This window comes from Salmo salar, chromosome ssa23, assembly GCF_905237065.1.
Source record: "Salmo salar chromosome ssa23, Ssal_v3.1, whole genome shotgun sequence".
Classification (NCBI taxonomy): domain Eukaryota; kingdom Metazoa; phylum Chordata; class Actinopteri; order Salmoniformes; family Salmonidae; genus Salmo; species Salmo salar.
Window position 1 is genome coordinate 31,680,527 of NC_059464.1, and position 21,473 is coordinate 31,701,999.

Genomic DNA, 21,473 nt, shown 5'->3' on the forward strand with positions numbered 1-21,473 from the left:
GTAAATGAGAACTTGTTCTCAACTAGCCAGCTGGTTAAATGAAGGTGAAAAAAAAAGCAAAGAAGAAAATGCTCAACCAGAAACGACGCTCCTAGTGGCCGGGGACTTTAACGCAGGCAAACTTAAATCAGTTTTACCACATTTTTGCCAGCATGTCACAAATGTGCAACCATGGGGGGGGGAAAAAAAAACAATCCTAGACCACCTTTACTCCACACACAGAGATGCATACAAAGCTCTCCCCCGCCCTCCATTTGGTAAATCTGACCACAATTCCATCCTCCTGATTTCTGCTTACAAGCAAAAACTAAAGCAGGAACTACCAGTGACGCGCTCAACACGGAAGTGGTCAGATGACGCGGATGCTACACTACAGGACTGTTTTGTTAGCACAGACTGGAATATGTTCCGGGATTCATCCAATGCCATTGAGGAATACACCACCTCAGTCACTGGCTTCATCAATAAGTGCGTCGATGACGTCATCCCCACAGTGATACATATCCCAACCAGAAGCCAAGGCAAGAGCTGCCGCTTTCAAGGAGCGGGAGACTAATCTGTACGCTTATAAGAAATCCTGCTATGCCCTCAAACGAACCATCAAACAAGCAAAGCATCAATACAGGATTAAGATCGAATCCTACTAGACCGGCTCTGACGCTCGTCGGATGTGGCAGGGCTTGAAAACTATTACGGACTACAAAGGGAAACTCAGACGCGAGCTTCCCAGTGACACGAGACTACCAGACGAGCTAACCTTTTATGCTCGCTTTGAGGCAAGCAACACTGAAGCATGCACGAGAGCACCAGATGTTCTGGACGACTGTGTGATAACTCTCTCGGTAACTGATGTGAGCAAAACCTTTAAATAGGTCAACATTCAAAGCCGCTGGGCCAGACGGATTACCAGGACGTGTACTCAAAGCATGCGCGGACCAACTGTCAAGTGTCTTCACTGACATTTTCAACTTCTCCCTGACCGATTCTGTAATACCTACATGTTTCAAGCAGACCACCATAGTCCCTGTGCCCAAGGAAGCGAAGGTAACCTGCCTAAATGATTACCGCCCCATGGCACTCACGTTGGTAGCTATGAAGTGCTTTGAAAGGCTGGTCATGGCTCACATCAACAGCATCCTCCCAGACACCCTAGGCCCACTCCAATTCGCATACCACCCCAACAGATTATGCAATCTCAATCACACTCCCCTTTCCCATCTGGACAAAAGGAACACCTGTGAGAATGCTGTTCATTGACTACAGCTCAGCGTTCAACACCATAGTGCCAACGAAGCTCATCACTAAGCTAATGACCCTGGGACTAAACACCTCCCTCTGCAACTGGATCTTGGACTTCCTGACGGGTCGTCCCCAGGTGGTAAGAGTAGGCAACAATACGTCTGCCACACTGATCCTTAACACTGGGGCCCCTCAGGGGTGTGTACTTAGTCCCCTCCTGTATTTTCTGTTCACCCACGACTGCATGGCCAAACACGACTCCAACACCATCATTAAGTTTGCTGACGACACAACAGTGGTAGGCCTGATCACCGACAACGATGAGACGGCCTACAGGGAGGTCGTCAGAACTGGCAGTGTGGTGCCAGGACAACAACCTTTCCCTCAATGTGAGCAAGACAAAAGGAGTTGATCGTGGACTACAGGAAAAGGCGGGCCAAACAGGCCCCCATTAACATCGACGGGGCTGTAGTGGAGCGGATGGAGAGTTTCAAGTTCCTTAGTTCGTTGGTGATGTGGACACCATCATGGTCCAAACATACCAAGACAGTCGTGAAGAGGGCATGACAAAACCTTTTCCCCCTAAGGAGACTGAGAAGATTTGGCATGGGCCCCCAGATCCTCAAAAGGTTCTACAGCTGCACCATTGAGAGCATCCTGACCGGTTTCATCACCGCCTGGTATGGCAACTGCTCGGCATCTGACCGTAAGGCGCTACAGAGGGTAGTGTATATACGGCCCAGTACATCACTGGGGCCAAGCTTCCTGCCATCCAGGACCTATAATAGGCGGTGTCAGAGGAAAGCCCATAAAATGGTCAGAGACTCCAGTCACCCAAGTTAGACTGTTTTCTCTGCTATCGCAAGGCAAGCGGTATCGGAGCGCCAAGTCTAGGACCGAAAGGCTCATCAACAGCTTCTACCCACAAGCCATTAGACTGCTGAACAATTCATACAAATCGCCACCGGACAATTAACATTGACAACCCCCCCCCCGTACACTGCTGCTACTCGCTGTTTGTTTGTTACCTATGCATAGTCACTTCACCCCCACCTATATGTACAAATTACCTCAACTAGCCGGTACCCCTGCACACTGACTAGGTACCGGTGCCCCCTGTATACAGCCTCATTATTGTTATTGTGTTACTTTTTAATTATTACTTTTTATTTTAGCCTACTTGGTAAATATTTTCTTCTTGAACTGCACTGTTGGTTAAGGGCTTGTAAGTAAGCATTTCACAGTAAAGTCCACACTTGTTGTATTCGGCGCATGTGACAAATAAAGTTTGATTAGATTTTTTTTAATTTGATTTGACATACACCCTTCCTTTGTAATGTTTGACCTTTATATCAGCCCATCTATACAATACAACAGCAGAGGAATATACCGCACATATACTGGCAAATATATTCCTAGATTTTTATTGTGAATTTAGCACAGAAGATAGGATCACATTCAAAAAGAAAATGGCACAATTCTCTCCTAGTGTGTATGGGGGGGGGTCTCATTTTGTGTGTGCTACTGTACGTGTGTGGGCATGTGTGTGTCTCCATGTCATTAAGTGACCACAAGAGCATAAGGGGGCGGGGGGGGGGAGTATTTCATGTAGAAATGATTGCCTGTAATAATTAGTCCATGGCTCAGCAGCATTCAGACAGAGGAGAGGAGAGAGTGTGTATAGAAAGGAGAGAGTGGATGGTGTGTAGATTGAGAGAGAAAGATTCATTGCTCCGTTCCAAACACCCCCTGATCCGACCAGCATAATAAAGTTCTGAATCGGTTCAAACCCCCAAAAATGTAATTGTTCATATAGTTCCTTTTCGTTCATTTTTTAAGCTGTGAAATCAACATCGTTTTCACATTTAGCTCATTAATTTACCCTACCAATTAGCACGGCTAGAGCAGCTTGCTATGGAACGGGTAAGGTAGTTGTTTAATTGGTCAGTTAAGTGCAGGTCCGAGATGCGACAGAAATTTCACGGGTGAGTAGAGGGGGGATGAAAATAACTTCACTGAATTACAGAATGATATACTAGATAGGAATATTTTTGGTGAATAACAATTAACCAGTTCTGTTCCGGAATACTAGGAGGACACGACGGTTCTGTTCCGGAACACTAGGAGGACACGACGGTTCTGTTCCGGAACACTAGGAGGACACGACGGTTCTGTTCCGGAACACTAGGAGGACACGACGGTTCTGTTCCGGAACACTAGGAGGACACGACGGTTCTGTTCCGGAACACTAGGAGGACACGACGGTTCTGTTCCGGAACACTAGGAGGACACGACGGTTCTGTTCCGGAACACTAGGAGGACACGACGGTTCTGTTCCGGAACACTAGGAGGACACGACGGTTCTGTACCGGAACACTAGGAGGACACGACGGTTCTGTTCCGGAACACTAGGAGGACACGACGGTTCTGTACCGGAACACTAGGAGGACACGACGGTTCTGTTCCGGAACACTAGGAGGACACGACGGTTCTGTTCCGGAACACTAGGAGGACACGACGGTTCTGTTCCGGAACACTAGGAGGACACGACGGTTCTGTTCCGGAACACTAGGAGGACACGACGGTTCTGTACCGGAACACTAGGAGGACACGACGGTTCTGTTCCGGAACACTAGGAGGACACGACGGTTCTGTACCGGAACACTAGGAGGACACGACGGTTCTGTTCCGGAACACTAGGAGGACACGACGGTTCTGTTCCGGAATACTAGAGGACACGACGGTTCTGTACCGGAACACTAGGAGGACACGACGGTTCTGTTCCGGAACACTAGGAGGACACGACGGTTCTGTTCCGGAATACTAGAGGACACGACGGTTCTGTTCCGGAATACTAGAGGACACGATGGTTCTGTTCCTGGATAAATGTCGTTATTTCCCAGTTTTGGGGTTTGTTCCCTGAACCGGTTCCAACCCCTGGTAGAGATAGTAGAAAGAGAGAGAGAGAGAGAAACACAGTGTGAGAGTAAGACAGGGAAAGAGAGAGAGAGAAACAGAGTGATATGGAGTCTGCTACATGTCAGCATGCTCTGCTCTCCCCATCTCTCCCTCACGGTGACAGCAGATAAGATGATCATCGGAATGCGCTACGAATTAGCAGCCTGCCAGCACTCAGACAGCTCTGTCAGCAGTGCACCATTACCCCAAGCACACACACAAACATGCACGGCACACGTGCCACCAGACCTACACTAAACACACACGATCACACAGAGGCATGTTTGCGCACTGCAGTGCCCACACGCTCGATCACATGCACACACGCACTATACCTCAATCAAAACAAACGTGGTCTCATTAAAATACCATAGCGTATTGCAGAGTACATTGCATGGTTCCAATGTGTGTCAGAGCTGTAGCGCAGGTGGCTATGCTAAACCTCTGCTGCTGCCTCTCCTACCCACACACCTGCCTGGGGTTCATTAGGCCACGCAATGGAACGTTTCAAAACGTCTTGTAACAGAACATTTAAATGAGCAATTCTTATTGGATGAGTCCAGATCATCATCTTCACCTTGTTCCCAATGAGCGAGTCAAGGCTTGGACACAAAACGCCCCACTGACAGCTACAGGCCGGCCGGGAGTAGGACGGGCCCGGCGGGCGGGGAGTAGGACACGCCGGCGGGCGGGGAGTAGGACAGGCCCGGCGGGCGGGGAGTAGGACAGGCCCGGCCGGCGGGGAGTAGGACAGGCCCGGCCGGCGGGGAGTAGGACAGGCCCGGCGGGCGGGGAGTAGGACAGGCCGGCCGGCGGATGGTTGTTCGTGTTGTCGTGCTCGGGGTACATTAAGGCCATTTACCCCCTCCAGGTGTGTGGATGTTCATTTTACATCTAATTCATTATTAATGAGCTTTTCCTCTGCAGTAACACAGCACATTTTACCTCCATCTCATTCCCCCCCCCCCCATCTCGTCCTCTCTTAAACCCCTGCCCCCAGCGCTCCACTCAGTGTAGCCTTTCAAGGGTGGGGGCAGTGCTCTTTGTACTAACTAGCATGTGTGAGTTTACAGTAAAGACAGTGTGTGCACACATGAGACTAGTTTACTGTACAGACTGTCCTTTCATGAAAACATGCTCAGACCCACCCTGCTCACTTAAGCACCAACCAGTAACCACCAAACACATGCTCAGTCACACACAATTCCACAAAGACAGGCTGTGCCACACACACAAACAACCCTGAACCACAAACCTTGAGACAGACATAAACCCAATGTTCCATCAGCTCACACAGTTGTTTTGAGCACAGTCCTGGTATCAAAACAGTGTGATCCTGTCAGAGCAGAAGAGAGAAGTGGGTACTCTGTTCTCTGAGAGGCAGCATGGTAACAGTATGAGAGCCTCTCCTCCACTCTAGACCTCCATACACAACACACTATGTTAGGTGTGTGCCGGCACTGACCTTCGTATGGAAACAGTGTTTCTATGTCACACATTCCCCAGTCAAGACAGATCCATGTGTGTGTGCGTGCGCATGTGTGTGTGTGTGGGGGGGTTGTGTGTAGAGAGAATTACTGTAATGAGAGCCCCATGTAAGCAGCTCCCTCCAGTCTGCTGATTAGAGGTTGTTTAAAGAGCAGCTGCAGAACACACACACAAAACTAACTTGGCAGGCACAAACAAGTTCATTTCATGCAGTAGCAAGTGACCCACACATCTAGCTAGGTTTAATGAATGTCTTCCTCTTCTATGGGGTCCGGATACTGTATCTTGTATCACACACACACACACTGAAAGACACCAGGAAAGACATAGCACATTACTCCTAATCCCTTTACCTTGGTCTCTTTCCTGCCTCCTAATCCACTTCAGCAACAACAATCAGGCTCCAGCCATGATCAATAAGGCCAAAATACTAACCTAAACCCTGCTATTTCTAACCCAGGTCTGAGTGTGAGGCTGCATTCAGCTTGTCGGTCTCTGTCCACTGTGGCGTGTGTGCGTGTTGTGTGCCATGCGTTTTAACCTCGAGTAAGTCTGATTAGTCTGTCAGTAATAGGGGAGTGTGTGCTCATGAGATCCTCTGTGGCGAGAGACCTGCAGCTTTCCTGTCTGTCTGCGGAGGGATGCTAAAGCAGGTCACCCCTAATCCAATAGACTGGTGTCTGTCCTAAACATGCTTTGCATAACACTATGTGTGTGGCTCGCTGCCGTAGAATGCTTAAGTCGAATCTAGAATCTGCCACAGAATGCAATTTATAGTTGGGGGATAATGAATTCAGTGTTAATCCAGCAAGCTTGATTCTTGCCAATTCATATTTAGTTTATATTAAATGCAAACTTTTGCCCTTACCTACATGTACATTTTACCTCTGTGTCTACTACCTCGTACCCCTGCACATTGACTCGATACCGGTACTCTTTGTATATAGTTTTGTTACTGTCATTTTATTATGTTACCATCTTCTTTTTTTGTAATTTTTTCTTACTTTTTGGCTCTGTATTGTTGGGAAAGGGCTTGTGAGTAAGCAGTGACTTGTGAGTCCCCCAGTGACTTTTGGGTGATTATGGGATCTCTGTTCTAATCGGGGTTCCAAAGCCTTCTATTTTAAGTTAATTGCCATCATGAATGTCTTTTAGCCAGGTTGTGATGACATAGTAGAAAACTCTCTCTGTATTCAATTGAGGTGTCTGAAATTGGCAGCAAGGTCATCATGATGCTTTGACAGGGAACATACATTAGCTAGGAGGATAGTTTGGAGAGGTGGGTGGCTTTTTCTGGCTCTGACGTGCTGCCTTACTACGCCCTTCTTGACTCGTTTGTGTTTGGTTTCTGTCCTCCTCATATAATCCGGTATGTCTGGAAAACACTCCCTCTCCCCATTCAAAGTGTTCCTTAGCAGGATTAGCCCGTCCTTCTTGCAGCAGAGCACATCTCCGTTCCCCAGGGAGCTCCAGCATCCAGGTGATCCCAACACTACGCATTTGATAAGGAAGAAGCATGTTGCGATTGCCAGAAGGTTGAGTTCAATGTTTCTGAACATATTGATCACATCTGTAGACTTTATAATCCACAAAGGGGTAGGGGAATTATCCACATTATGGTATCACATAGAACAAGAAAATGTGCAGGCAACCCACACATTTTTTTATTTTCATTTTTTTTTAATTGCTGGCTTGTTTGAGAGAAACGAGTCACCGACATGCAGCGCCACTGGAAGATATATCTGGAATCAGCCAGGCCTGTTTGAACGCTGGCCCCCTGTTTGTATAGGGAGCCTTTCATCCGGTTCCTGGGAGCTGGGTGGAGGGAGAGGGGGCCATACAATAGAAGTTAGCTGGAGGAGAGGGTGGATGAGCTGATTCTGGCTGGTCGAATCAAAGCGGGGGACCGTGTGAAGGTGTGCCAAGAGAACAGAGAGAGGCAGAGCAGGCTGAGGCTGGGACGACACTGACAGCTAGAGTTCCACAGTCAAAGCCAGTCAGGCCAGCTCTGTCTACATTCTTACACATCAACCACACAGACATACAGGAAGACACACACATACATGTTGGAATATTGTTATGGAGTCTCAATCTTCTGAAACTCCTTACCCCAACAACAGAGTGCCAATCCACCCCCAATGCCCAGCAGCCCACAGAAGGAAAACTCTCAAAGCCTTGAAAGGCATAAAAAACGACTCATATACAGTTAACGACATCCAGAAGATGCATGTTCCAGTCCAGCTACAAACTAAAAGGATGAAGAAGGCCTGTGAGCCTCCATCCATTGTTGTGGTTTTCCCCGTTTCCTTTCTGTGGCCCATTTCACCACTGTACTCTCTCACTTCTCTCATTCCTCTTCCTCCCCCTCAGTACAAGCTGAGGTTGGGTGATGTGGGCGTTCTAGAACAGATCTAGTATATAACCAACCCACTCCTGCTTCTGGTCATGGTAGCCTAATAAGATGTTAAGCAGATCTCCAAACCCTCGTGGCCCCTGTGAGCTACATAAGCTGTAAACTAGCACAAACAAACACGCACACAGAGAGAGAGAAACTTGGGGAGGTTATATACCTGTGGTACTGGGTCTGGAGGAACTGGAACTCCTCCTTGATGCGGTCCAGGGTCTCTGGGTAGGTGAGCTTCAGGGCCTGGGGGGCTCCCGAGGCTGCAGCTGCCGCCGCAGACGCTGAAGACCCAGGGGGTGGCTGGAGAGGTGCCTACGCAGAAAGACAATAAGCACTGTGAACATATCTTGTCAAAAGTGTGAACATCTTTCAGACTCTATAAACAGGTAACTGCCAAAATAAAGGATACGCCAACATAGAGTATCTTAATAGGGCGTTGGGCCGCCACGAGCCAGAACAGCTTCAATGTGACTTGGCATAGATTCTACAAGTGTCTGGAACTCTATTGGACCATTCTTCCAGAACAAATTCCATAATTTGGTGTTTTATTGATGGTGGAAAATGCGGTCTCATGCGCCGCTCCAGAATCTCCCACAACTGTTCAACTGGGTTGAGATCTGGTGACTGACGGCCATGGCATATGGTTTACATCGTTTTCATGCTCATCAAACCATTCAGTGACCACTCGTACCCTGTGGTTGGGGGCATTGTTATGGCAGACAAAATAATGACCAAATCAACAGCATTTTTATGCATGACCCTAAGCATGATGGGATGTTAATTGATTAATCAACTCAGGAACCACACCTGTGTGGAAGCACCAGCTTTCAATATACTTTGTATGCTTCATTTACTCAAATGTTTCCATTAATTTGTCAGTTACCTGTACATAACCAGTATATTTTGTGGTGATTTGGTAATAATGTTATACCTGTACACGTTTTATCACTGTATGTTTACATTCCAAGTCAGGTTAACATCCTTCACGTATGAATCTAATTCCAGATGTTTGCCAAACACTAGTCATCTCTGTGTGTGGGTCCTATGAGAGATGTGATTGTATGCATGGGGAGCAGTTGTGAGTTGGAGAGCCATGATGGGTTTCCTGAAGCTGAAGGACAAAGCTGAAAGACTCGGAGGGGTGTGCGTGTGTGAGCACAGAGAGGGGAGGGAGGATGAGACTGTCGGGAAACCAGGAGAGGCCAGGGGAGACAGGAACCATTGTGATGGGACAAAAAAGTGTCAGTGCCAGATGTGTGAGGGGAACCAGGAGGGAGGGGAGAACAAGGGGCTCTTGACCAAATTAAGACACTTGTTTAATATTAAGTCTGGGTTGAAAGGAAGGAAGGAGAGCGGGAGAATGGGCGGGACCCCATCAGGAGTAGCAACCCCAGCAGCTTGGCCCTCCTCTCTCAGGAGTAGCATCCTCGGTAGCTTGGCCCTCCTCTCTCTGGAGTAGCATCCTCGGTAGCCTGGCCCTCCCCTCTCTGGAGTAGCATCCTCGGTAGCCTGGCCCTCCTCTCTCTGGAGTAGCATCCCCGGTAGCCTGGCCCTCCCCTCTCTGGAGTAGCATCCTCGGTAGCCTGGCCCTCCTCTGTCTGGAGTAGCATCCCCGGTAGCCTGGCCCTCCTCTCTCTGGAGTAGCATCCTCGGTAGCCTGGCCCTCCCCTCTCTGGAGTAGCATCCCCGGTAGCCTGGCCCTCCCCTCTCTGGAGTAGCATCCTCGGTAGCCTGGCCCTCCTCTGTCTGGAGTAGCATCCTCGGTAGCCTGGCCCTCCCCTCTCTGGAGTAGCATCCCCGGTAGCCTGGCCCTCCCCTCTCTGGAGTAGCATCCCCGGTAGCCTGGCCCTCCCCTCTCTGGAGTAGCATCCTCGGTAGCCTGGCCTTCTTCTCTGATCCCTCTCTGCGGGACTTCCAGCAATTAGTTAGCAGGGCCTCAGAGGTAATGCTTCAGGACAGCCAGACAATGGACCGGACCTTGGGCTAGCGACTGTCTGTCTGTCTGGGTCTCTGTCAATGGAGGCCCACCCCTCCGCCCTGGTGCTAAAGCTACATTGAAGAATATACGACAGGCCGTTCACACCACTGCTCTCTTTAATGAGAACAGAGGTGGTGTGTGTGTGTGTGTGTGTGTGTGTGTGTATGTGTGTGTGTGTGTGTGTGTCTAGAGGAAATATTTGAGTGGGTATAGCTCTACTCATGTGCCCTATGCAGAAGAATGTTATTGGTTTATAAAGTGACAGTCACATTAAGTAGATGGCTTGTTCGTTCCGCTGGATTCCCTGGTGGAGGGGGAAACTGGAGAAGGGAGAGGTCGAGAGAGGACATATGGAACTCAGTGCTCGGTCCTGCATGTGACTGCACTGTGGATCTGCACAGCACCGCTAAAAGCAGGTGTGTGTTAGCATGACATAGGCAGACGAGAAATATCCACCGTCGTAGTAAGGATGAAGCCAGAGCTGGAATGTGAAGCTAACTGAAGCCGGCAAGGTTTAGAAAACCCTGAGTAGATCTAGCTTAAATCGTAGTACACCCCTCAGGTCCACTGAGGTTCAAGAGAGGGGCTGCTCATTGTTCCAGCCTCTAACGAGCTCCTCTCCCCTGCCTGCTTGCCTGGCTGCCTGCGCTCCAACTCAATCTGCTGGCCAGATCCTCCCCCTGAGCACAGGCACACAGACTCCCTCTCTCTCTCACACACCAATTACTCTTCACAGGCCAGAGAAAGGCGCCTCAGGAACAAGAGCGCCAAGGCCATTTTGTAGAAGGCGGAGAGGGAGGTAAGGAGGGGGAGGGGGAATACTTCTGCCCTTCTCTCTCCACCTTCCACTCCCTTTTTTCTTGTTTTTCCACCTCAGTGTGTGTGTGCGCTCCGGAGAACAGGTGCAGAGAGCCTTTTTGAGACAGAAATGGGGAGTGTGGGAGTGTGGGATCGAGGCTGACCCAGTAGTTGAGTTCGGTGATGGGGGAGATTTATGAAGACAGAGGAAACTGCTGCCTGGGCTTCTGCTAACATCAGCCATTCTGTCTCTGATGCCCAGGTGCTGTTATGATTCAGGCCAAATACAGAATAGGTGCCTGCAGGCACACAGCAGACCCCTGTGGCCCCTCACGGAAACAACAATATGAAAGAGTGGAGTGCTGCAGAGCAGACCCTCCATTAGCTGTCAGTCAGATGACTCTCTGATCCCTCTACCTCACTGGTCAGCTGCTCTGGTTGAGTGTGATGTCAGAGGTCACACTGCTGACCTGATCACCATTGGATTACCCAATCACCCACCCAGGCATCCAGCCAGCCAGATAGGACTCAAATGTACTCTCAAGTACAATTACAATCCCTCTGATTACTCCAACTAATCCTGTTTGTCCCTATAGGAAGTCAGGGAATGTGCCAAGCTCCAAACAGCCATGTTCCACCGTGCCATGAAGAGCCAGAGGCTAGAGAGCACCATCAGGGTAAAGGAACCATAGGCAGTCAGGCTGCTATCTGATCAGCCACCTTCCTCCCTGAGTCCCCTGGTAATCTGCCCTGGTCCAGCTCAGCAAGGAATACATTGTAGTGATTAAATCAGGCCCCAGCTGGGAGCAGTAGTGGTGGAAAGGAGAGGAGGTGAAGAGGCATCCCGGGACAGTAATGTCTCTAATCAGGCCTAAGTTGTCTTTAATGGGCCTTTAAATAGGCTGGAGGAAGGCCTACAGGGACACCCCAGCCAGGGAAGACTGCCGCTGGGTGCTGGGCTGGAGCTAGGCTGGCTGGGGCTAGGCTGGCTAGCACACACAGCCTGCTGCTTCATATAGAGAGTCTGGCTGCTATTAAAGTCCTACATGTTAACACACACAGAGAGAGCGAGACATGCACACACAGACAGACATGCACAGACACACACCCTCTAAGGAACAGCGGGTGTGGCATTCCCTGCATGCAATCAATGTTGTTTTCCTTTTACTCCTTCTAATTAAACCAAATAGCACTAAACCACTATGACCTCACATCCCTTGATTCTCCCCAAAACACACACGACGCAACACGCCCACACACACACACACACAAAAGGTGAAGCCCCTTGAGGACTTTAGTTCTTTATGTTACCTGCACTTCTATGCCAAGCAGTCTTTCTCCCAGTCTCCAACAGCATAAGAACTGGAAACCAATCTAGCCAACGAACCATCCTGCTAATTACACTGTGCTTTCCCACAGAGCCCATCGTTCCGAGTAAACAGCCACTATGCTCCCTCACTGCTGGGGCACTGCCTGCCTGTCTGCCCGCCCGTCTCTGGGGACACAGTAGTGGGAAGGAGGGCATGGCAGACCTAACCCCGGCCTCCAGCTGGAGAACCATAGAAGAGTAACAGCCCCCTGCCCCCCTCTACTCTCACCCAAGCATTCCCCTACTGATTAAAACACAACAACTGTGAAACATGGCAATATATTGTCCTTGCAGAAAGCGTTTGAAGTTCAAGCCTCATATCAAATTATTCAAATATGATAGTCAACAAACCAGTTATTTGCATTTTAAAGTACCTCTGTGGGTGGATGACACGCACGCACGCGCACACAAATACACATAGACAAACGCACGCACACAATTGATCACAAGCACCAGGATCTCTCTGCTGTGATGTGGGAGTGAATGAGTGAGAGAAATGCCCCAGTTCTCTCTTACTAAGGGGAGGGCTGCTAGGCACTGCTTTCATTTGCGCTACACCTTTCTTTTTTTCCCCTCGCTCCTGAAAGCTTGTTATTCAAATGTCCCCGCTGTCAGTGTATATAGGCGGTGCAGAACTGTTTGGTTGTCAGCTGTGTTAATTGCTGTAAGTACCTTCCTTTATTAGGTAACCCACCCACAGCCGGTTTGTTCTTTCCATGGCTCAGACTTAAGAGCCACACCTCCAGAGCTGGTGTAAACCTGGCCCAAAAACATCTCCTCTGGCAGGCGGGCGGCCATCTAATCGAACACTGGAAATAAAGAGCTAAGCAAGCTGGGTTACAGGAAGTGCCTCACACGCGCTGGGTCTGTGGGGGCAACGGGGTGAGGCCCTCTGTCCTTCTGCCTCCATCCTCTTCTCAGCCCTTCCCTCCTAGCCCCATCACTCCCCGGCGCTTCCCTCCTAGCCCCATCACTCCCCGGCGCTTCCCTCCTAGCCCCATCACTCCCCGGCGCTTCCCTCCTAGCCCCATCACTCCCCGGCGCTTCCCTCCTAGCCCCATCACTCCCCGGCGCTTCCCTCCTAGCCCCATCACTCCCCGGCGCTTCCCTCCTAGCCCCATCACTCCCCGGCGCTTCCCTCCTAGCCCCATCACTCCCCGGCGCTTCCCTCCTAGCCCCATCACTCCCCGGCGCTTCCCTCCTAGCCCCATCACTCCCCAGTGCTGCTGAAGTGGACCTGTCCAGAATCAGCCCAGTGGGAGTCCTGGATCAATCAGGGCCTGATGGGAGAGCAGGAGGGTCTGCTGACTGGGCCAACGGAGCTCCAGGAGCCTGCTGGCATTACTGGACCTCAGAGGAACAGGGGGTGGGGGTGGAATGGATACATGTACAAACAGAACTCTTAATCATTAGGTGTGATTGTAGATCTACACTCTACAGCCAGACCTGTGTAGTGTGGTGCATTTCCATAAGCAGAGTTTGGTTAGGTGAGCTTACTCTCTGGTGGACGTCTGACTGCCGACATTGTCGTGCGATTCTACATGTAGAATCGGTTTGCAATTTACGTCCAGCACTCTGCTCAGAGGTGCTAACTACTCTTGGCCGGCAAACGCTAACGGTAAATGGAACTGGATGCTAAGCATTGAGAACAGCAGTGCTGACACATCTACTACTAGTCCGCATTATGCTGATTTCCAAGAACTGTAAGGTGGAGCTAGTCTCCTTGGTCAGGCTATACTAAGCAGTCTGCCTGCCACAGCAAAATGTTATCAAATCAATGTCTCACTGCTATGTAACAAAAATGAGGAAAGATGTTTTTCACACATCTGCATGTCAGGTGTTTACCTAAACATTAATTGAACTTGATTCATGGCATAGTCATAAGAACAACTCTAGCAAGAGCACATTTATGGCTATATATTCTGTTACATATACAGTGAGTACAAAACATTAGGAACATCTGCTCTTTCCATGACAGACTGACCAGGTAAATGTATACGCACTCTACCATGCTTTCCACATTAAAGGAAACTTGACAAACAACATTCCATAAAGGATTATATATACACTGAACAAAAATATTGAAACGCAACATGTAAATTGTTGGTCCCATGTTTCATGACATGAAATAAAAGATCACAGAAATGTTCCATATGCACATAAAGCTTATTTCACCCAGATTTTGTGCACAAATTTGTTTACATCCCTGTTAGTGAACATTTCTCATTTGCCAAGATAATCCATCCACCTGACCGGTGTGGCATAGCAAGAAGCTGATTAAACATCATGCTCATTACACAGGTGCACCTTGTGCTGGGGACAATAAAAGGCCAGTCTAAAATGTGGTTTTGACACATAACACAATGCCACAGATGTCTCAAGTTGAGGGAGTGTGTTATTGGCATGCTGACTGCAGGAATGTCCAACAGAGCTGTTGCCAGAGAATTTAATGTTAATTTCTCTACCATAAGCTGCCTCCAACGTCGTTTTAGAGAATTTGGCAATACGTCTACCAGCCTCAAAACCGCAGAACACATGTAACCACACCAGCCCAGGAACTCCACATTCAGCTTCTTCACCTGCGGGATCATCGGAGACCAGAAACCCGGACAGCTGATGAAAGTGAGGAGTATTTGTCTGTAATAAAGCCCCTTTGTTGGGAAAAGCTCATTTTGTTTGGCTGGGACTGGCTCCCCAGTGGGTGGGCTCCCAGGCCGACCCATGGCTGCACCCCTGCCCAGTTGTGAAATCCATAGATTAGGGTCTAATTAATTTATTTCAATTGACTGATTTCCTTATATGTACTGTAACTCAGAAAAAAAAATCGTTGAAATTGTTGCGTTTATATTTTTGTAAAGTATAGTTTTATAAATTGTTCCCTGGGTCTTTCAAACATGCTTTAATGAAAGCCAATGACTTTGGAGAGACAGGCTTTCACAGTGTTTCAAGTCTGTTGTGGTTAAAATGAAACAGAATCCGTGCTTTCTTTCCCAACCCAGCGCCCCTCTCCCTCCAGGATGCATAACCATACATTTGAGCTGTGGTTGGTAGCTAGCTCCCCAGGGGATGTAGTGTAGAGTTGGTGGATGAGATGGATTGGGTTAAGAGCTGTAACCACAGGGCCACATTCTGTTCTGTTCTCCCTTTAGTCCTACAGCTGGCTGGGCTGAGGGCGCATTAAGTTTGTTTAGAGCCCTCTCACTCTTCTGTCAGGGTACTATGGGCATGGTATGGAGAGAACAGAGAGAATCTGAAGAGGTAGAATTTCCTCTCAAGAAGTGGCATAAATAAATACATTCAAAATTACTAGTAGAATCCATTTGAACCCAATTCAACTACTTTCAAATATGTACAAGGTTTTATTGATTAAAAACAGTGTAATGTCTGGTGCTAGCCATCAGAAAGTACCCTTTGAATTATTCCACATTTTGTTGTATTACCGCCTGAACTCAAAATTGATTAAATATATGTTCTTTCACCCATCTATACACAATACCCCATAATGACAAAGTGAAAACGTGCTTTTAGAAATAAGCAAATGTAATGAGAATTAAATGCAGAAATGTAATTTACATAAGTATTCACACCTGAGTCAATACTTTGTAGAAATACCTGGCAGCGACTACAGCTGTGAGTCTTTTGGGGCAAACCTCTAAGAGCTTTGCACACCTGGACTGTACAATATTTGCCCATTGTTCTTTTCAAAATTCTTCAAGCGCTGTTAAGTTGATTGTTGATCACTGCTAGACAGCCATATTCAAGCCAATTTAAATCAAATCTGAACTAGGCCACTCAGGAACATTCAACATTGTCTTGATAAGCAACTCCAGTGTAGATTTGGTATTGTGTTTTAAGTTATTGTCCTGCTGAAAAGGTGACTTTGTCTCCAAGTGTGTTGGAAATCAGACAACCAGGTTTTTCTTTGGGATTTTCCCTGTGCTTATAGCTGTATTCCGTTTATTTTTATGCAAAAAAAAAAAAAACTCCCTAGTCCTTGCCAATGACAAGCATACCCAAAACATGATGCAGCCACCACCATGCATGAAAATATGAAGAGTGGTACTCAATGATGTGTTGGATTTGCCCCAAACATAAGTCTTTGTATTCAGGACAAAAAGTGAATTTCTTTGCCACATTTTTTGCAATTTTACTTAAGTGCCTTGTTGCAAACAGGATGCATGTTTTTGAATATTTTTATTCTGTACATGCTTCCTTATTTTCACTCTGTAATTTAGGTTAGTATTGTGGATTACTACAATGTTGTTGATGCATCCTCAGTTCTTATATCACAACCATTAAACTCTGTTTTAAAGTCACCATTGGCCTCATGGTGAAATCCCTGAGCAGTTTCCTTCCTCTCTGGCAATTGAGTTAGGAAGGATGCCTGTAACTTTGTAATGACTGGGTGTATTGATACTGTACACCATCCAAAGTGTAATTAATAACTTCATCATGCTCAAAAGAATATGCAGCATGTACTTTATTTTTTACACATCTACCAATCGGTGCCCTTCTTTGCGAGGCATTGGAAAACCTCCCTGGTCTTTGTGGTTGAATCTGTGCTAGAAATTCAGTACTCGGTTGAGGGACTTTACAGCTAATTGTATGTGTGGGGTACAGAGATGGGGTAGTCATTCAGAAATCATGTTAACCACCATCATTGAACACAGAATGAGTCCATTCAACTTATTGGTTAAGCACATTGCTACTGAACTTATTTAGGCTTTCCATAACAAAGGAGTTAAACACTTATTGACTCAAGATATTTCATCTTTTAATTTCATAGTAATTTCAAATTCTCTACAAACAAAATTCCACTTTGACATTACATTTACGTCATTTAGCAGACGCTCTTATCCAGAGCGACTTACAAATTGGTGCATTCACCTTATGATATCCAGTGGAACAACCACTTTACAATAGTACATCTATATCTTTTTTTTTGTGGGGGGGGGGTTAGAAGGATTACTTAATCCTATCCCAGGTATTCCTTAAAGAGGTGGGGTTTCAGGGGTATTGTGTGTAGATCAGTGACAATCTCAATTTAATAAATGTTTAATTCAGGCTGTAATGCAACAAAATGTGTAAAGGGGCGTAAATACTTTCTGAAGGCATTGTATGTGTTCTGGGGACAAAGGTGCCCCATTAACCTCTGTTCCCCACCCTGGCTCCGACCATGAATCATGGCATCATACTTAGCATTAGGGCCTAATCTCCATCCCTAGGAGGACATGGATGTGAAAGCACTCTCAGGGTGGGGTGTATGGTTGGCATGGAGGAGAGACGAGGGTTACTCTGTTTCAAATAGAAACTTATGATAGGCTACTTCATATAGAAGACATGTACTGTATTTTTGCGAAAAACTTGTGATTCCACACAAGTACATTAAAAAAAACATGTGACATGAGTAAGGTTTATAGCACAAATATTTAGTTAACAGTTCAAAGTCAATTCAGATTGTAGTTCCTGGTACTGGGTGTCTAGAAAACCTCATTTATATATAAGCCTGATACTTTGTTCGAATCAAACAAATCAAAAGCACATACATCATCAATAAAATGAATGCCAGAGAGAAAAAACGAATTCTTGAAAACAATAAGTGGGTCGCCTGGTGGTTAGAGCATTGGGCCAGTAACTGAAAGGTTGCTAGATCGAATCCCCGAGCTGACAAGGTAAAATATGTTGTTTTTTAAATATATTTTTTTATATTACCTTTATTTAACTAGGCAAGTTAGTTAAAAACAAATTCTTACTTTTAATGGGGCAGAATGACAGAATTTTACCTTGTCAGCTCTGGGATTTGATCTTGCAACCTTTCGGTTACTAGTCCAACGCTCTAACCACTAGGCTACCTACCGTTAACCCACTGTTCCTTGGTCGTCATTGTAAATAAAAATGTGTTCTTAACTGACTTGCCTAGTTAAATAAACAATCCAAACCCTTGCCTATAGTTGACTCACCCCTCAAATAGACTGCCGAGTGTGGAAAGGACAAACAAACCTAGACCACTCCATCATCTAGGCCAATACAGCCTACCATTTGGATAACTCGAGGTTGAATGTTCTAATTTGACACTTTAAAGTTATACCAACAACAGGAGACCAGAATTTGCACAGAATGAGTTTCACTAAAGTTCTTGTTTTGCCAGATTCTGGCGGTATAAATCCCCTCTGTTTAGAACAGACCCATATTTGACCTATGTCGGATTGAGTTTACACCGCTCATCGTTGAAGTACTAAACGTAAAATGAGTAAGGGTTTGCAATGTTGCAGCATGTGTTACTTTTTGACCAACATAATCACAAAGGAATTCCGGATACAAATAGCATAGATACAAAGACAGAGATAAAATGGAACAATTAATCATGTAGCAAGTTGTATGGCCCTACCTCTGTATACATTCTTGCTGAAGTTGTTTCCTTTATTTCAAATAAACTTACTTCAATAGACAGAGAAAGGTTAGATAATAATGTATCGATCGCTGAGGTTGTATAGTATAGCTCCAACAGAACAATTACCGAACGTTACATGCTAATCGTATAGCCTACTTACCGGAGGTCGGTTTTGAGGAAACATTCTGGACGCCGATTTCTTAGTTTTTTAAAATCTTCTTCCTCTCTTATGGGCAAAAAGATTCGGACAGAAATGGAGAAGACGTTATATTGTCGGTTTCAGAGACGCATTTGGCTTGGTTTCAGAGGCAGTAATGGCAAAGCTAGTCTCGGCTCGCTAATTCCTTGCTCAAGACTCCCTTTGTTCTGGTCTATGTTCAACCCACAGACAAATAACATTCGGTGTAGTAAAGATGCACCCAGTCCACGACTAAATGTTTACAGTCCTCGTGACTACGCACTTCGAATGAGTAAAATGGCACCTTTTCTTCTCGTAAATATTCCCCTCCCCGGTGTATTCTCACCAAGAATAAAAAGCAAATGTGGCTAGGTTGTACTATGTGGGTTATGAGTCGGACACCGCCACATTCAATGCAGCCTCTTTTGTCTCGTTCGCTGCCCTTCTCCTTTACAACACTGCTCTCCTCACACTCCCACCTTCTTTTCTGGTCCTCGCCTGATCTTCAAGACATAGCTGACTTGTTTTCTTGAGAGAGAAACTAAAGGGACCTTTGCTAGACAGAATGAGAAGGGAGTATCTCGCTATTCTCGTTGATCAAGCCAGCATAGGACTGGAGCTAAGGTTTCGCCTTTCTGTCCTTATTTATGAACAACGCATCTAGCCTACCCACCCACTCTAATGAAAGAAGGCCAAATCTGTTTGCTGGTGCTAAAACATTTCAGACCAATGACATACAGTTTGCCAATTACTCTTGTATAAATAGTCTAATGATATTAGTAAAGTAAACACCCTTGTTCATTTTCTCACCATGCTTGTACATTTGCTACTCAGTTCGGTTCATTCGTGTAGCCATGCAATTGAAGCCCGCTTTGTATTTAAACAATATATATATATATATATTTGAGATTCCTACATTAATCATGTTATAATTGTATATACACTACGTGTAGCCTACAATAGAACGTGGGGGTACAATGGAATCGTTCAACAATTGAATGAAATCGCCACGTGGGGCTCGACCCAGTCACAATTAACTCTGGTGAAAGTAACCAATGAGTATTCTGAAAACCCACGTGGGGAACACCGACCGTTTGTTTATTGGAGGATGCTGGTATTACAGTGCTCCAAACGTCAATCAAGTAGTCTAAAACCGCTGAGAGCACAATTTAACCCTTTAGACGTGATAGTGAAGTTGTGGTAGACCTACAGAACAGTGTCCATATAGTTTATTTCCTCTTCCCACAAATCGTATATCGGTGCACAAATCTTGAATGTTGCATAATATCTATCTATCTATCTATCTATCTATCTATCTATCTATCTATCTATCTATCTATCTATCTATCTATCTATCTATCTATCTATCTATCTATCTATCTATCTATCTATCTATCATCTATCTATCTATCTATCTATCTATCTATCTATCTATCTATCTATCTATCTATCTATCTATCTATCTATCTATCTATCTATCTATCTATCTATCTATCTATATATATATATAATATAATATAATATAATATAATATAATATATATATATAATTGTATTCACAGCTGAAAATAAGAAAATATATTGTCAGGCCCTATGATAAAATGATATTCTAAATCTGAGTAATGTTCATTTTTGGACATCTCAAATAAACAATGGACATGAGTAAAGAGAGCATCCCACCTCACAAACGAATGTATTTAATCTCATAATTAGTTAATATTGCAAGTATGGTACAGAAGGAAAGCTATAGCTGTAAGCTTTAAAAATGTTTTTAAAACACACTGCCATTGTTGTTGTTGTTGATTTGAAAACAACACAGCATTGAGACTTGCACTCTTGATGAACCAGTGAGTAATACAATGGTGATTATAGCCAAGCACCTGCACATTTCAGTGTGTATTGTTTGTTCCTTTAAACTTTAAAGAATCAAAAATAGCATTTAAAAGAGGAATAATTCAGAGACATGTATTGGTATTCTGGTGGCACGACCCCTTTAGCAGGCCTCATAATTAGAGAGACAGATATTGAAAAAGCAATTTTCTGACAGTGGAAATCACAACCTGCCAGGGGTGGAGTTGGAAAATACAGAGAGAGAGAGAGAGAGAGAGTGTGTGTGAGAGAGAGAGAGAGGGAGAGAGAGAGGGATGAAGGACAGCGGGGATGCTAAAAAAGAAGAGCCAGTGTGAGAGTTAGAAATTGAATGAAAGAGAGTGCCCAAGGGTGGTAGAAAAAGAGAGTGAAAGAGAGAGAGAGAAATGGGGAGGGGGAGAGAGAGAGATTTTATTGCCATTTTTTCCCAATGAATTTTAATGCAGCTTGCTGGTCTCTCTCCCAGGGTCTAGGATCACATTTATTAGAAAAAAAAGTTGTGAGGAATGCAATGTATTGCAGGCTTCTGCTTGGAGATGTTTCATGTAGGAGGTGGGCGGGTAGGGCGGGCAGCAGAGGGCAGGCAGGCAGGCAGCCAGCAGGATGTATGGGTGTGCGTTGTGTGCTGGAGGAGGCATAATAATAGATGATAGAATGTGATTTGGTAGAAGTGAAGGACACACATTATTGCTATAGGCAGGTCAGCCCAGAGAGGGGGTGATACTAACTGGGGTCTGATTGAGGCCTGCAGATCCCAGTGCTGTCTGGTCTGGAGCACAGCACTCCTTTCAAAGTCCTCAAT

General features: G+C 46.0%; 1 protein-coding gene across 4 annotated transcripts in view; it reads right to left on the reverse strand.

Annotated features, from left to right (window-relative positions):
• Positions 1–19,472, reverse strand: part of tle2a (TLE family member 2, transcriptional corepressor a) — a 48,778-nt gene extending 29,306 nt beyond the window's left edge. For 2 of the 4 annotated variants that reach the window (XM_014169697.2, XM_014169696.2), the window contains exons 1-2: positions 18,786–19,453; positions 8,256–8,401 (exon numbers count right to left, since the gene is read on the reverse strand). In XM_014169697.2, the coding sequence (XP_014025172.1) occupies positions 8,256–8,401; positions 18,786–18,809 (170 nt within the window). In that variant the 5' untranslated portion in view covers positions 18,810–19,453. Of the gene's footprint in view, positions 1–8,255; positions 8,402–18,785 lie in introns of all 4 variants that reach the window. The other 2 variants (XM_014169695.2, XM_014169698.2) reach the window with 2 other exon arrangements.
• Positions 19,473–21,473: the final 2,001 nt, after the last annotated feature.